The following is a 16,221-nucleotide window of genomic DNA, read 5'->3' as shown; positions in this document are numbered from 1 at the left end:
GACGGGACAAACACCGGGATGGGACAAACACCGGGACGGGACAAACACCGGGAACGGGACAAACACCGGGACGGGACAAACACCGGGACGGGCCGCGAGTCCCTGAGCTGGCGCTGGGCACAGGGACAGCGCGGGCAGGGGGCGACCCTGTGGGGTGGGAGTCGCCAGGAGCCCAAATCCCTTCGGCTTTGGCAGCGATCTGGCCTTGAGGGTGCTCCAGAGCTGGGTCCGACCCTGCTGCCCCTGCCCGGGGGGCACAGAGAGATCTTGGGGGGCACAGAGAGAGATCCTGGGGGGCACAGAGAGATCTTGGGGGGCACAGAGAGATCCTGCAGCCCCCCCAGCAGAGCAGGGAGTGCTCCGAGGGGTGCAGAGGGGACAGTGTCACACACAGGGGTGCTGTGACAGCAAGCTGGCAGTGGCACCCTCACCAGGCATGGGGAGGGAGTGCCTGGGACTCTCGTCCCTGCCCTGCAGCCCATTAGAGTCATACCCATGCCAGCTGTGCCCACCAGGGTCACCTAGATGCCACCAATGACCACCAGGGTCACACAGACCCCGCCTGTGCCCACCAGGATCACACAGACCCTGCCTGTGCCCACCAGGATCACATCCATACCAGCTGTGCCCACCAGGGTCACACAGATCCCTCCAATGCCCACCAGGGTCACATAGATCCCGCCTGTGCCCACCAGGATCACACCCATGCCAGCTGTGCCCACCAGGGCCACACAGAGCACACCAATGCCCACCAGGATCTCACAGACCCCACCTGTGCCCACCAGGATCACATCCATGCCAGCTGTGCCCACCAGGATCACACTCATCCCGGCTGTGCCCATCAGGGTGACACAGACCCCACCCATACCCACCAAGATCATATCCACGCCACCAATTCCCACCAGGATCTCACAGATCCCACCAATGCCCACCAGGCTCACACCGTGCCAGCCATGCCCTGCATGCCGCCAGCCCAACCTGGCACCTTGTGGGTGCCCCCCCACTGTCCCCAAGCCCCAGGACCCCCAGCACGAGGACCCCCGACCCCACCCCACCCACTGTGGAGCACAACCTTGGGGGTCTCCCAGTGGAACCCCCCGTTCCCGGGCTCCCGGGGGGGGCTGGCACCGCTGCCAGGGTTTATGTAACCCACGTGTGCCCAGGCCATGCCAGCCTTACATAAACCTGGGCACGGCTGGCTCGGGGGGCACGGCAGAAGGGCTGAGGGCTCTCCGGAGCCCGGCAGTGCCAGGGCAGCTCCAGCTCAGCGCTTTGCTCCCGCTGGCAACTGGCAGAGTGGGGGTTAACCCTTGCTGGGCCGGTGCCAGGTTGTGCCATCCCATGGCTGGGCACAGCGGGACCCCCCAACCTTGCTCGCCCAGGGGGGTTTTTGGGGCGCTGCTGGCTGCACCCAGTGGGTGCCAGGGAACAGGGAGGGGACCCAGACAGAGCTCGGGGCGAGGGAGAGCCCGCGCCTGCTGCGATGAGAAGGTGCTGAAAGACGAACTCTTCCCTCTGCCTCCCTCCCTCGCTCGGGAATGATGGATCCGGAAGGGCTGGCACCGAGCTGGCAGCGGGAGCTGTCGTGTTGTGGTGTGCTGTAATGTCCCATTTTGGCCTTCCAGGTCACTCCCCCAGGTGTGCCTGTACCTCTCTCCCTTCCCCCTCGCCCCCATGCTGAGTGAGTCCTGTCAATCAGGCTGAACATTCCAGCAAGGCCTCGTGTGCTTGGTCAAGTTCAAAGGATGCCCCTGTGCCCAGAGGTCATTGGCCTGTCTGGGTGTCATCTTCCCCTGAGACCCTGCCCCTCTCACCTGGTTGGTGGCTCACCTGGACCTCCCCTCCCCTGTCCCTGAGCTTAAAAGGTGATCAGACCATGCGGTCGGGTTCTGTTGGAGCAGTTGCTCACGTTCAGACCTCTGTAACCATGGAATAAACCTCTGGACATTAAACCCTCCAGCAGAATCCTCTCCTTTTTCTCTTCACCATCGCCTGAAGCCATTCCTCCTGAGGTAAACGGGGTTCCTAACAAGCCTGGACTTGTTCAGTGCCCAGCTGCAATCTCCAGCAAGCCAAGGTATCTCTGGGGTGATACACCGCAGTTGCTGCCTTTGGCCCGGCAGCGAGGGTCAGACTGGCCCAGACACAATCTAACTGGGAATACTGGGAGCCGTTTTTCCAATAGTGTCGCAGACATTTCTCCACAGAAATCCTTTCTTTCGGATTTCTGTGTCTTCGGGAGGCCAGAGGCTTCAGAAGACAAGGTAAACAATTATTATCAGCTGCTGGGGAATGCAACAGGGACACCTTGATTGGCTCATTTCCTATGTTTATAATTAGGGGCCAATCACCAGTGCAAGCTAGGGGACTGAGTCCTTGGCCACAACTTTGTTGTAGATTCTTTTCTATCTCTTCTTTTCTAGCCTAGCTGCTCTGCAAACCTCTCTCTATATTCTATTAGTATAGTAATAATGTATTATATATAATATCTTAATAAATCAGCCTTCTGATCAAGAAACAAGATTCACCGTCTTTCTCTCACCAGCTGCGACCCACTCAGGCGCGGGAATAGGGAGGGAGCCCGGGGAAGGCTCTGCTAACTGGGGGTGCCCTGGGAATGTCCCCAGGAGGGGACAGGAGGGGACAGGAGGGGACAGGAGGGGACAGGGACGGACGCACCGGGCTGGAAATGCCAGCAGGGTGGATGGGGTGAGGAGCGGGGAGCAGGGGGACCATGGAGGGAAAACAGGGGACGATGGAGGGACAGCAGGGGGATGGACGATGCAGGGACAGCAGGGGATGGACGATGGAGGGACAGCAGGGGGACCATGGAGGGACAGCAGGGGAAGGATGGAGGGACAGCAGGGGGACGATGGAGGGACAGCAGGAGGATGGACGATGGGGGGACAGCAGTGGGATGGACGATGCAGGGACAGCATGGGGACAATGGAGGGACAGCATGGGGACGATGCAGGGACAGCAGGAGAATGGACGATGGGGGGACAGCAGTGGGATGGACGATGCAGGGACAGCAAGGGAAGGATGGAGGGACAGCAGGGAATTTCCCACCATGCACTGGGGCAGCATCCCTGGGCACCGTCCCCTCCCCACGCCGCGCTGCCAACGAGCCCTGGTGGAGCCTCCCCGCGGCCGCTGCGGTCCCCACGGGGCGGTCACGCTGTGTGAAGCTCTGATGGAGCTCCGGCACCGCATCCCCATCCCCTGCCTGCTCTCACAGCCCCTGCAGGGTCCCTCCACTCCCTGCTGTCCCAGCAGGACCCCCAGAGGGTCCCCAGGGTGAAGCGGGGGGGGTCCAGGCTGGGTTTGAGCTCTGCCAGCTGGGAGTAAACCCCCGAGGGGGTTCTGCCTTTGTGGCTTGGCACAGAGCTCCAAAACCTTTGGTTTTATCCCCAAACAGAGGGACGGCAACAGCCAGGAGCTGAGAGGCGGCCAGCAGGAGGCCGGAAACTGCCGGAGGAGAGAGCTCGGCATCCCTGCCCCGCTCCGGCAGCGGGGGGACGCTGTGGGGACGTGGGGCACAGGGACACTGTCCCCACGGTGTCCCCTGGGATCATGGGACAGAGGGACATTGTCCCCACGGTGTCCCCTGAGATCATGGGGGACGCTATGGAGATGTGGGACAGAGGGACACTGTCCCCACGGTGTCCCCTGGGATCATGGGGGACACTGTGGGGACGTAGAGTAGAGGGACACGGTCCCCATGGCAGTCCCTGGGATAATGGGGGGACACTGTGGGGACATGGGGCAGAGGGACATTGTCCCCACGGTGTCCCCTAGGATCATGGGGCAGAGGGACATTATCCCCATGGTGTCCCTGAGATCATGGGGGATGCTGTGGGGACGCAGAGCAGAGGGACACGTTCCCCTGGCAGCCCCTGGGATAATGGGGGACACTGTGGGGATGTGGGGCACAGGGACATTGTCCCCACAGTGTCCCCTGGGATCATGGGGCCGAGGGACATTGTCCCCACAGTGTCCCCCATGATCCCAGAGGACACCGTGAGGATGTGGGGCACAGGGACACTGTCCCCACGGTGTCCCCTGGAATCATGGGGGACCCTGTGGGGACGCAAGGCAGAGGGACACTGTCCCCACGGTGTCCCCTGGGATCATGGGGCAGAGGGACACTGTCCCCACGGTGTCCCCATGGGGGATCTGTGAGGGACAAGGGATCCCCAGAATGATCCAGCACCGGGGCAGGGATAGATGAGGGTCCTGGTCCCCCAAACCCCTCTGCTGATGTCCCAGCAGGGTCCTGCCAGCCCCAGCCCGGTGCCCACAGTGCCAGCCTGGAGCAGGGACCAGGGCACCCCCAGCCCCACACACTGCCTCTGCCCCAGGAGGAACCCAAAATCCACCGAGGGAGAACCCAAAAATCCACCGGGGGAGAACCCAAAAATCCACGGGGGAAGAACCCCAAATCCATCGGGAAGAATCCAAACTCCACCAGGGAAGAATCCAAAATCCACCAGGGGAGAACCCCAAATCCACCAGGAAGAACCCAAAAATCCACCAGGGGAGAACCCAAAAATCCACCAGGGGAGAGCTCAAAATCCACCAGGGGAGAACCCAAAAATCCACGGGGGGAGAACCCAAAATCCACCGAGGAAGAACCCAAAATTCACAGTGGAAGAACCCAAAATCCACCAGGGGAGAACTCAAAATCCACCGGGGGAGAACCCAAAAATCCACCGGGGAAGAACCCAAACTCCAGCTTTTTCCTCATGCAAAATGGATCCCCGCTCCGGCTTGCCCGGAGTGCGCACACAGAACCTCAACCCTTCCTCTTCCTCCTCCTCCTCCTTCCTCCTCCTCCTCCTCGCAGCCCGGCACGGAGCCCGGCACGCACCTACCTGCCTGCAGCGCAGGTGAGGAAGCTGAGGGCGCAGGCAGAGGAAGCAGCCGCGATCCCACCCCGTGCCCAGCACCGGGCAGAGCTTTTGTTAATCTGCGCCCGGCGCTTAAATTAAAAAAAAAATCAAAGAAAAAAAAAAAAAAAAAAGAAAAAAAGAAAAGAAAAAAAAAAAAAAAAACCACGTCAAACCTTCAGGAGTCTGGAGGCTGCGGCGGAGCGGAGGGCACGGGAGGACACTCACTCCCACACGAGCAGCTTTCTGGGAATTAGGGCCACAGCCCAACTGCTCTGGCAGCCCGCGCTCCCCTCCAGCCCCGGCTGCCGGTTCGCCGGGGCCCGGGCACCTCCCCGGTGCCGGTGCCGGTGCCGGGCAGCCCCAGCGGCCCCGCCGCCGCAGGGTCGGACACTTCTGCCGGCGCTAATCTGCCGCTTTTCCCCGGGGAGGTGAGTAAGCAGCGCTGATCCCGCAGCTCGCTGCGGACGAGCCGCTGGCCCCGGGCTGGGGCCGCTCTCGGCACCCGCAACGCGCCCGGCTCGGCCCGGTTCGGCCCCGGTTCCGCACGCCCTCAAGGCAAAGCTTGAGACGGACGGAGCGAGAAGCGGCGTCAGAGGGCACGGCGGGATGCGGCAGCCAAACCCACCTGTGCCAGGGGTGCCCCCCACGCCGCTGTGCCAGCCCGGGGGTGATGGGCGATGCTGCCCGGTGCTGCCGTCCCCGCATCCCTCCTTCCCACCTCTCACGGGCACCGTGCCCGGTCTGTGCCACGCCGTGCCCCCCTCCACGTGCCCGGCGCTCCTGTTTACCCAGCGCCAGGAACCCGCTTCAAATACCTTGATGCCATTAAAAGCTCACCCCGGGGCCAAGGGCTTAGCGCGGCAGCCAGGGACGCGGGCAGCCTGCTGTGCCACCCCGGCGGGCCTGGCAGCACCTACCTGGCAGTGCCCGGGCGTCCCCACGGTGCTCCAGCTGGCGGTGACACGGGACGGAGCGCTGGCTCAGTTGGAAATGCCGTGCCTCAGTTTCCCCGCTCCGCCTGGGGTGCCCAGCTCGCCCTGGGGGTTGCAGCCCCCCAAAAACTGCTCAGCCCCGCGGTGTCACGGCGGGGACACGGAGCCGGAGCGGCGCTCGGTGCCAGCGCGGGCTGGCTGGGGACAGACGCGTCCCCGGGGGGACAGGCGGCGGCGGGGAGGAGGGGGGGATGCAGCAGCAGCAGCAGCAGCAGCAGCAGCCGCGCTCCTTCAGCCGTGTCCTCCCACACTCCCGTCACCTCGAACGCCCTTTTCCCGACCCCTCCCGCCACCGCCGCGCTTCCCACCCGTCAGCCTCTTCCTCGCCATCATCCTCCTCCTCCTCCTCATCCTCACCGGCAGCCTGGGGGGGGGGGGGGGCATGAGCGCGCTGTAGACGCGGTGTGGGGGCGCAGTGGGGACCCCCCCCAGAATCCCCAGAATGAGTGGGGAGGTTTGACCTGGGGAGGGATGGATGGATGGATGGATGGATGGATGGATGGATGGATGGATGGATGGATGGATGGATGGATGGATGGATGGGGGTCTCATCACCCCCCCCCCGCTTCTCCTCAGCCCGCCCTCGCTGCCCTCTGCGGCGGGAGGCAGCTGAGAGCTCCCGGGGCTGCCAGAAAAGAGGCTGCGTTTAAAACAACAGACATAATTATGCTTTTGATACCGTCTGCTAAAAATACAGCGCGGAGCCGCGCGGGGAGCCATGTGTGCGCGGCCTCACATGGCTGCGGCCCCAGCAGCTGACTCAGAGCGCGGCCACCGGCAGGGGACAGCGTGGGGGGAGCCCCGTGGGCACCGGGGGGTGCCACCCCCACAGCCGGGCTGGGGGGAGAAGGGCAGCGCGGGGATGGCAGGAGAATCGCAGAGAAAAGGGGTGGAAATGAGCCGGGCATGGGGAGGGAAGGAGGGGGGTGGCAGGAGCCTGGTGTCGCTCGGTGTCACCAGGGTGGGTTTGGGGGGCTCAGGCTGCTCTCAGGGGTGGCACCCCAAGCACCCAGCAGCTCCCCAGGTTGGTAAATCCCACTCAGGAGCAATAACCCCACATTTCCCTGAGCCTGAGAGAGAACAGGGCTGGGTGAGTGGGTGGCACCCCCGCAGTGCCCAGCCCTGGCGCCCCCAGCCCTGCAGGAACCGCGGCCCAGGGTTGGCACAGCATCAGCCGTGTCCCTGTCAGCTGGCACAGAGCAGCCGTGCGTCACCGGGTGCCCTGCCAGCTGCAGGGATGCAGGCAGGGAGCCATTCCCTGTGGCCTGGCCCTCCCTGCCGTGTCCCCAGCCCCTCTGGGGTGTCCCTGGAACTTCTCCTCTCCAGGTGAGCACCCCCAGCTCTCCTAACCCGGCTCCAGCTCTGGAGCAGCTCCGTGGTCTCCTCTGGGCTGGCTCCAGCAGCTCCACTCTGATATTGGGGACCCCCGAGCTGCAGGTGGGGTCTCACCTCAGCAGAGCCCCCTCGGTTGTGTCACCTCCTCGGTTGTGTCACCTCCTACACCCCCCAGCCCCGCTGTCCCCCACTCCAGCCACCCAAACCTTGCCCCAGGGCTTTGGGGTTGGCACAGGTTGGCACAGGGGGTGCCCACATCGGTGCCAGCCGGGCTCAGCCCCTCCCCGGAGGGCACGGTGGCAGCGGGCGAGCTCGGGTCAGGGCGCTTAAAGCGCTGCGCTGGGGCGGTGCCAGGCGAGCCGCGGGGGATTAGGGCTCTGCTGAGGCAGCCTGGCACCGGCCCGTGCGCTGACACAGCTGCCATCAGCGCTGGCACCGCCGCAGCTGCCGAGCCCCGCGGGGACGGGCAGTGCCACCCTGCCCTCCTCCTGTCCCTGTCCCTGTGCCCTCCTTGGGTTTCAGCCCCCGCGGGGTTAACAAAGCAGGACACCAAAACTCGCTGTCCCTTCCTGTCCCTTCCCTTCCCTTCACAGAAATCCTCTCTTTAAGATTTCTGCGTCTTCTAGAGAGTAGAAGCCTCAAAAGACAAGGCAAACAATTATTATCAGATACTGTAGAATGTAACAGGGCTTTCTTAATTAGCTCATGCTTATTGTTTACAATTAAGGGCCAATCACAAAGTGCAAAGCCAGAGACCGAGTCCTTGAGCACAACTTTGTTGTAGATTCTTTCTATCGAGTCCTAGCTTAGCTTAGCAGCTCTGCAAACCTCCCTCTATATTCTATCTCGCATAGTTATAATGTATTCTATAGAATATATCATAAATTCAGCCTTCTGATTCAAAAAACAAAATTCACCATCTCTCTCTCTCACCAGCAGCGACCCACACAAGTCGCTGTAATACCTTCCCCGCACGGCGCTGGTGCCGTGCCTCAGTTTCCCCAAGCCGGGAACCCCCCCCCCACACACCCCACGGATGCAACACCGAGGTTCCAACGCTGCCGTGACCCCACTCGGAGGCCCCCAAACATACACGAACCCCCCGTTTGACCCCGGGGTGGCCCCAGTCGTATCCTTGGAGGAACCGCGCTCCCTAAGCGGCTTTAGGGGATTAGAGGCAGCCCCTGGCCCTCGCTGTCCCCACCCAGCCTTCCTCCCTCGGCTGCTCTCGGTAATCGTCTCGTTGCACAGGGCTAATCCAGCCACCTCCACCTAAGCTGCTCCAACACCTCTGCCCGGCCCGGGCTGCCCCGCAGAGCCCTGGGAGAGCCCCGAAATCGGGGCGGCAGCCAAGGGCTAAAAATACAAAATAGAGCTGGCCCCGAGGTGAGTGAGGGCAGGCGGGATTGGGAGCGAGGGGATTGATGCCAGCCAGCGGGGGCACAGCGGGACGGGCACAGAGTCACCTTGTGCCACCCTCCCGGCTGGGGATGGGACAGGGATGGGACAGGGGACAATCCGGGACAGTCTGGGTGTCCCGGGTGCTGCTGCCACGCCGTGGGGGACGCGGCTACTGCAGGAGCGCCGGGAATCGGGGAATGTCACCAAAGGGACACAAAAGGGACACGGGAGATGCCCGTGAGGAGCGTGGGGTGGGAGTCCCAAGGATGGAGCTGCTTCCAAATGAGGAAATGGTCTCGGGAAGCTTCCCTGGAGGAGTTGGGGGATGCTTCTGGATCCTGAAATGTGGGGAAAGGCTCTGGAGGGAGTCTTGGATGGATCCCTGAGGGCACAGCTTCCTCCAAAGGAAAAAATCTCAGGAAAGTTCTCTGGAGGAGTTGGTGGGTGCTATGGGGGATTCTGGAACCTGAAATGTTGGGGAAAGGCTCCGGGAGATGCCTGGAGAACCCCTGAAGGTACAGATTCCCCCAAAGGAAAAAATCTCAGCAAGTTTCCTTGGAGATGGGGGGTACTATTAGGGATTCTGGAACCTGAAGTGGGGGGGAAAGGCTCTGGGAGATGCCTGGAGAATCCCTGAGGGTGCAGTTTCCTCCAAAGGAAAAAAAAAATCTCAGGAAGCTTCTCTGGAGGAGTCAGGGGATGCTATCAGGGATTCTGGAAGCTGAAATGTGGAGGAAAGGCTCTGGGAGATACCTGGAGGGATTCTGGATGGATCCCTGAGGGCACAGCTTCCTCCTAAGGAAGAAATCTCAGGAAGTTTACTTGGAGATGGGGGTACTATTAGGGATTCTGGAACATGAAGTGTGGAGGAAAGGCTCTGGGAGATGCCTGGAGGGAGTCTTGGATGGATCCCTGAGCTTCCTCCAAAGGAAAAAATCTCAGGAAACTTTCTTGGAGGAATTGGTGAGTGCTATGGGGGATTCTGGAACCTGAAATGTGGGGAAAAAGCTTGGGGAGATGCCTGGAGGGAGTCTTGGATGGATCCCTGAGCTTCCTCCAAAGGAAAAAAATCTCAGGAAACTTTCTTGGAGGAATTGGTGAGTGCTATGGGGGATTCTGGAACCTGAAATGTGGGGGAAAGGCTCTGGGAGATGCTTGGATGGATCCCCGAGGGTACAGCTTCCTCCAAAGGAAAAAATCTCAAGAAACGTTCCTGGAAGAGTCTGGGACTGTACCTGGGATCCTGGAACAATGATGGAAACACTCTGGGAGAAGCTCTGGAGGAGTCCCAGGTGGATTCCAGAGCTTCCTCCAAGAGAAAAACCAATCTCAGGAAGCTTCTGTGGGAGGGGACAGCACTTGGGACAACTCCTGCCTCCCAAAGTCTGAAACAAACATTTATTTCTCCAGGTACAAAACCCTCTTTTTGGGAGAGGGGAATGTTAAAAGCTGTGTGCTGCCCAGCGCTCTGGGCTCAAGTATGGGGGTGTCAGTCTGTGTCTGGTGGGGGGCCCAGGCAGGGCCTGTGGCTTTGGCTTCAGAGGGACAAGGCACATGCACTGCTGGCTCCCAGGGCAACAGGAATGTTGTGAACAAGGCACCGTGGCAGCAGGAGACGGGGGGAGCCTGTAGTGTTCATGGCATGGGGGAAAAGGAGGGACCAGACCCCACAGGGGAGGCGCCAGCGCTGAGCTGGGGGGGCTGGGGGTGAGCTGCTCCCCCTTCTCCAGGGGCCACGTGGAAGGGATTTACACTGGGAGGATCCCAGGGGTGCAAGGAGCCTCCCCAGGCGTGCAAGGAGCCACCCTGGGGACACAAGGAGCCTCCCTGGGGACACAAGGAGCCTCCCCAGGGGTGCAGGAGCCACCCTGGGGACACAAGGAGCCTCCCCAGGGGATGCCAAGAGCCACCCCAGGGACACAAGGAGCCACCCCAGGGGTGCAAGGAGCCACCCTGGGGACACCAGGAGCCTCCCCAGGGGTGCAAGGAGCCACCCTGGGGACACAAGGAGCCTCCCCAGGGGATGCCAAGAGCCACAGGTCCCTCCTGATGCCGCAGCAGCAAATTCCTGTCCAGCCTCCTGGCAGAGTTTCCTGGCATTCTCAGCTCTCCTGCTCTCTCCTCCTGGTCCGGCTGCGCAGGAGGCGGCAGGAGGCCTGGGCAGGGAAAGGGAAAAGGGACAGGGACAAGGTCAGGACACCCTGACACAGCCCCACAGCCCCCAGTGTGTGTCCCCCTCCCAGGTCACCTCTTTTTCTGGGTTCTTCCTCAGGTTTCTCAGGCTCTGCCAGCGGGACAGGGGTCTGGCATCCCGGCGTGGGGACGCCGAGGGGGACACCTGCGAGTCCGACCACAGCTCCTCCTCGTCCGACTCGCTCTCGTAGCGGAGCCCTGGCGACAGAGGGGACGTGCCACCTCCAGCACGGCCACCGTGGGCTTTGCTGGGTCCCCCCTCTCTGTGACCACCCAGCTGCTCACCCAGGGGCTGCTGGAGGCCCTCCTGCTCCTCCAGGTACAGCGGGTCCTGCAAGTGCACGGGGGCCTGCTCGGTCAGGGAGCGCAGGTCGTGCATGCTGAAGCTGCGGAGCCGCCCGGTCAGCGCGCCCTGGCTCTGCACGGGGACAGGAGAGGACAGTCAGTCCCCATCCCAGGGAGTGTCACCCTCCTCTGTCACCCTGCTGGGTACCTTGGTGGCTGCCTGGACAGCGGCAGTGGCCGCCAGGTTGAGGCCCCTCTTGCCGAAGCTCAGCGCGGTCTCGTAGCTGCGCTCGCGGGCGCGCACCAGGAACGCGTCGATGTCCTGAGGGACAAACGGGGACGTGATGGCAGGGCAGGGGCTGGCCTGGGCAGGGTCACCTCTGGGGCATGGCTGGGACCCTGGGCATCGTCACCTCCCTGGGCATGGTGACTTCCTAGGGCACTGTCACCTCCCAGGGCGATGCCATGTCCCTGGGCACTGTCACTCCCACATGCATCCCCATGTCCCTGAGCATTGTCATCTCCCATTACCTGCGGCATTCCCTGAGCACTGTCACCTCCAAGGGCAATGCCATCACCTGGGGCATTCCCTGAGCATTGTCACCTCCAAGGGCAATGCCATCACCTGGGGCATTCCCTGAGTTCCCTTTGCATTGTCACCCCCCAGTGCATGCCCATGTCCCAGGGCACTGTCCCCTCCCAGGGTAATGCCATGTCCCTGGGTATTGTCATCTCCCAGGACATCATAACAACCTGGGGCACCATCACCATCCTGGGGCATTGCAAGTGTCACCTGCCAGGGCAATGCCATGTCCCTGGGCATCGTCACCTCCCTGGGCATGGTGACTTCCTGGGCACTGTCACCCCCACATAGCATCCCCATGTCCCGGGGCACTGTCACCTTCCATGACCTGGGGCATTCCCTGAGCATTGTCACCTCCAAGGGCAATGCCATCACCTGGGGCATTCCCTGAGTTCCCTTTGCATTGTCACCCCCCAGTGCATGCCCATGTCCCAGGGCACTGTCCCCTCCCAAGGTAACACCATGTCCCTGGGTATTGTCATCTCCCAGGACTTCATAACAACCTGGGGCACCATCACCATCCTGGGGCATTGCAAGTGTCACCTGCCAGGGCAATGCCATGTCCCTGGGCATCGTCACCTTCCACAGCATTGCAATGTCCCAGGGCACTGTCACCTGCCAGGGCAATGCCATGTCCTGGGGCATTCCCTGAGCATTGTCACCTTCCAGGGCACTGTCACTCCCAGGGAAGTGTCACTCCCAGTGCATCCCCATGTCCCAGGGCATTGTCACCCCCCAGGGCAATGCCATGATCTGGGGCATTCTCCAAGCATTGGCACCTCCCAGGGCAATGCCATGTCCCTGAGCACTGGCACCTCCCAGGGCACTGTCACCCTCCAGAGCAATGCCATGTTCCCAGGTATTATCAACCCCCAGGGCATGCCCATGTCCCTGAGCATTGTCACCTCCCACGACCTGGGGCAATGCCACATCCCCGGGTTGTCACCACCCCAACTTGAGGAGGGGCTGACGCCCCCCAGTCCGGGCAGGGGGACCCTCAGAACCCCGGAATTTTGGGGTTTTACCTTCCCAGATTTTGGGGTTTTACCTCCCCGGACTTTGGGGTTTTACCTCCCTGAATTTTACCTTCCTGGATTTTGGGGTTTTACCTCCCCGGATTTTACCTTCCTGGATTTTGGGGTTTTACCTACCCAGATTTTGGGGTTTTACCTCCCTGGATTTTGGGGTTTCACCTCCCTGGATTTTGGGGTTTCACCTCCCCGGATTTTACCTCCCTGGATTTTGGGGTTTCACCTCCCCAGATTTTGGGGCTCACCTCCCCGGATTTTACCTTCCTGGATTTTGGGGTTTCACCTCCCCGGATTTTGGGGGTTTTACCTCCCTGGATTTTGGGGGTTTACCTCCCCGGATTTTGGGGTTTCACCTCCCCGGACTTTGGGGGTTTTACCTTCTCCCTGCGGGCCAGCGCGGGGTGCACGAAGCGGCGGTAGAGCAGGCTGGCCCCCCGCGTGTATGGGGACAGCAGCCAGATGACAAAAGCCATCTTCACCTCGTAGTAGAAGGGGAGCCTGGAAGAAAAGACAGGAGATGGGGGGGTCCAAAGGCACCTCATGGTCCCCCCACACACCTGGGGGGGTTTGGGAGAGACAAGAGTCCCTCCCCAGGCTCACCAGAAGATGAGGAGGTCGGTGAAGGTCTCTGCGGTCATGAAGAGAGCGAAGACGATCCAGTACATCATCCATCGGACCTGGGGAGCCACGGGGAGCACATCAGGGGGGCTGAACCCCAGAAAGGGGGACTGGAGACTGGAAAGAGGGACTGGAGACTGGGAAAGGGGGCTGAACCCCAGAAAGGGGCACTGGAGCCTGGGAAAAGGAGACTGGAGCTCAGGGAAAAGGGGAGACTGGAGCCTGGAAAGATGCGGGGAGGACTGGAGCCCCAGAAAGGGTGGCTGAACCCCAGAAAGGGGGACTGGAGCCCCAGAAAGGGGGACTGTGATCTGGGGAAAGAGGGGGACTGGAGACCCAGGAAAAGGGTGGCTGAACTCTGGAAATGGGACACTGGAGTCTGGGGAAAAGGAGGGACTTGGAGCCCGGGAAACAGGGGGGGACTGGAGCCTGGGAAAAGGAGGGGCTGAACCCCAGAAAAGGGGACTGGGGACTGGAAAGGGAGACTGGAGCCCCAGGAAAAGGGGGGCCTGGAGCCCCAAATCACTCAAGGGGATGGACTGTGGTCTAGGAAAAGAGGGGACTGCAGCCCCCAGGAAAAGGAGGGGACTGGAACCCCAAGGAAAAGGAGGGGACAGGAGCCCCAGGAAAAGGAGGGGACAGGAGCCCCAGGAAAAGGAGGGGATTGGAGCCCCAGGAAAAGGGCTCCTCAAGCACTCGACTCACGTATTCCCGGATGTTTTTCGTCTTCACAGCCTTGTAGGAGGCGTAGGCCGGGTAGAGCATCCCGAAGAGCAGCCTGTAGCGCAGGGGGGGTGTGAAGCAGCTCGGCCAGCCCGCGTAGAGCAGCAGCAGCCCGGCCCAGCAGAGCCGGCGGGCCCGGCGCCGCAGCCCGGCCCGGAGCCCCTCCAGAGCCGAACCGAGCCCGGGACAGAGGCCCGGGAGGCTCCCGGGAGGCTCGGCCATGTTCCTCCCACAGCCCCGGGACCGGCCCGACCTGTCCGGGCGGGGCAGGGCCCGGGCTGCTCCCTGCGGGCTCGGTCCCCGGTGCCAGGCTCGGTGCTGGGGCTGAGGGAGGCGCCAGCACCGCAAAAACCCACCTGGTGTCCCTGCTCTGGGCAGGGATCCCGCCAGGGAATGGGGGCACCCTCAGAGCAGGGACCCCGAGAGACCCCGCCAGGAAATGGGGGCACCCGGTGGGCAGGCACCTCACCAGGGAATGGGGGCACCCGGTGGGCAGGGACCTCACCAGGGAATGGGGGCACCCTGCGGGCTGGGACCCTCAGAGCAGAGACCCCGCCAGGAAATGGGGGCACCCTGCGGGCTGGGACCTCACCAGGGAATGGGGGCACCCTGCGGGCTGGGACCCTCAGAGCAGAGACCCCGCCAGGGAATGGGGGCACCCGGTGGGCAGAGACCTCACCAGGGAATGGGGGCACCCTGCGGGCTGGGACCTCACCAGGGAATGGGGGCACCCTGCGGGTTGGGACCCTCAGAGCAGAGACCCTGCCAGGAAATGGGGGTATCGTCTGGGCAGGGACCGCCCTAGGAAATGGGGGGATCTGCTGAGCAGAGACCCCAAGAGACCCCGCCAGGAAATGGGGGCACCCTGTGGGCAGGGACCCATCAGGAAATGGGGGCACCCTGTGGGCAGGGACCCCATCAGGAAATGGGGGCACCCTGTGGGCAGGGACCCCATCAGGAAATGGGGGCACCCTCAGAGCAGAAACTCTGCCAGGAAATGGGGGGATCCTCTGGGCTGGGACCCTCAGAACAGAGACCTCGCCAGGGAATGGGGGCATCATCTGAACAGGGACCCTCTGGGCAGGGACCTCCCTAGGAAATGGGGGGATCCGCTGAGCGGAGACCCCAAGAGACCCCGCCAGAAAATGGGGCGACTCTGTGGGCAGGGACCCTCTGGGCAGAGACCCCTCCAGGAAATGGGGGCACCCTCAGAGCAGGAACCCCCCGGTTGGGGCAGGGCCTCCTCAGGGGACCCCCACCCCTGGGTGGTGCTGGGGTGCCCACCCTGCCCAGGCCGCAGCAGCAGCTCAGGGACCCATTTTGGGGGTGGCACGGTTGGGGGGGGGGTTGTGTTGTTGGTTACCCCCATAGGGAAATTTGGGGTCGCTCCCCCAAACATCGCCGGGGGCCTCTCGGAGGAGTCCCCGCTGCGAGCCCAGCACGGGGAGCTCCGTTAACGGAACAGCGGGAGGGGGGACCGAGAATGGGGGATTGGGAATGGGGTATCGGGAATGGGGGACCGGGAATGGGGAGAACGGGAATAGGGAATCCCCGTGACCACCCTCCCCGCCTCCCCCTCCCGTTACACCGCCCGGACCCTACTCACTCAATCACCCGGCTGAGGATCCAGGACACCATGGCGCGGCCGGGGCTGAAGGCTCGGGGGGTGCCGGCCGGGAGGGGAGGTGCTGCGCCCCCCAGGAGCTCCCAAATCCCCCTGAATTCCCCCCAAATTCCCCCCGAACCCCGAGGGAGCGAATCCCAAAAGTTGAAAGTTGCAGCAACCGAGCCGCGCAGGCGCGGTCCGGGCCCCACCGGCCGCTCTTAAAAGGGCAACGGAGCTTCTTAAAAGGGCAGTGCCCTTAAAAGGGCAACAGAGTCTCTTAAAAGGGCAACAGGGCCACTTAAAAGTGACCCACGGGTGAAGCAGTGAGTCACAGCTTTATAAAATAAAAACATGTTATAAATTGCCTAAATATATTAAATATCAATATATTTATATAATACATATACTAGAAATATGTATTATAAAATATATATATATATTCATCAATATATTTCTATTATATATTATATACATAATAAAAATATAATATATTATATATATTATATATTATATATTATATATTATATATTATATATTATATATTATATAGTATATAGTATAT

General features: G+C 61.7%; 1 protein-coding gene across 1 annotated transcript; it reads right to left on the bottom strand.

Moving 5' to 3' along the window:
- Positions 1 to 10,707: 10,707 nt before the first annotated feature.
- On the bottom strand, positions 10,708 to 15,736 carry REEP4 (receptor accessory protein 4). The gene is made up of 8 exons (XM_058042374.1): positions 15,660 to 15,736; positions 14,036 to 14,108; positions 13,313 to 13,389; positions 13,090 to 13,210; positions 11,307 to 11,420; positions 11,099 to 11,231; positions 10,869 to 11,011; positions 10,708 to 10,776 (listed from the first exon to the last, which is right to left on the bottom strand). Exons 1-8 carry the CDS (start codon positions 15,689 to 15,691, stop codon positions 10,723 to 10,725), a joined length of 747 nt encoding a protein of 248 aa, XP_057898357.1. The 5' UTR covers positions 15,692 to 15,736; the 3' UTR covers positions 10,708 to 10,722.
- Between the last annotated feature and the right edge of the window lie 485 nt (positions 15,737 to 16,221).

Source organism: Melospiza georgiana, chromosome 31 (genome assembly GCF_028018845.1).
Source record: "Melospiza georgiana isolate bMelGeo1 chromosome 31, bMelGeo1.pri, whole genome shotgun sequence".
Lineage (NCBI taxonomy): Eukaryota > Metazoa > Chordata > Aves > Passeriformes > Passerellidae > Melospiza > Melospiza georgiana.
The sequence above is the reverse complement of the archived record's forward strand: the minus strand, read 5'-3'. Positions and strand labels throughout refer to the sequence as shown.

Bases quoted from the DNA above. Each gene is read 5' to 3' on its own strand.
- REEP4 (XM_058042374.1), bottom strand. From the start codon at position 15,691: ATGGTGTCCTGGATCCTCAGCCGGGTGATTGA. The intron at 13,211-13,312 runs GTGAGCCTGGGG...CTTTTCTTCCAG, and splicing joins ACCGACCTCCTCATCTTCTG to GCTCCCCTTCTACTACGAGG. The intron at 10,777-10,868 runs GTGACCTGGGAG...TTCCCTGCCCAG, and splicing joins GGAAGAACCCAGAAAAAGAG to GCCTCCTGCCGCCTCCTGCG.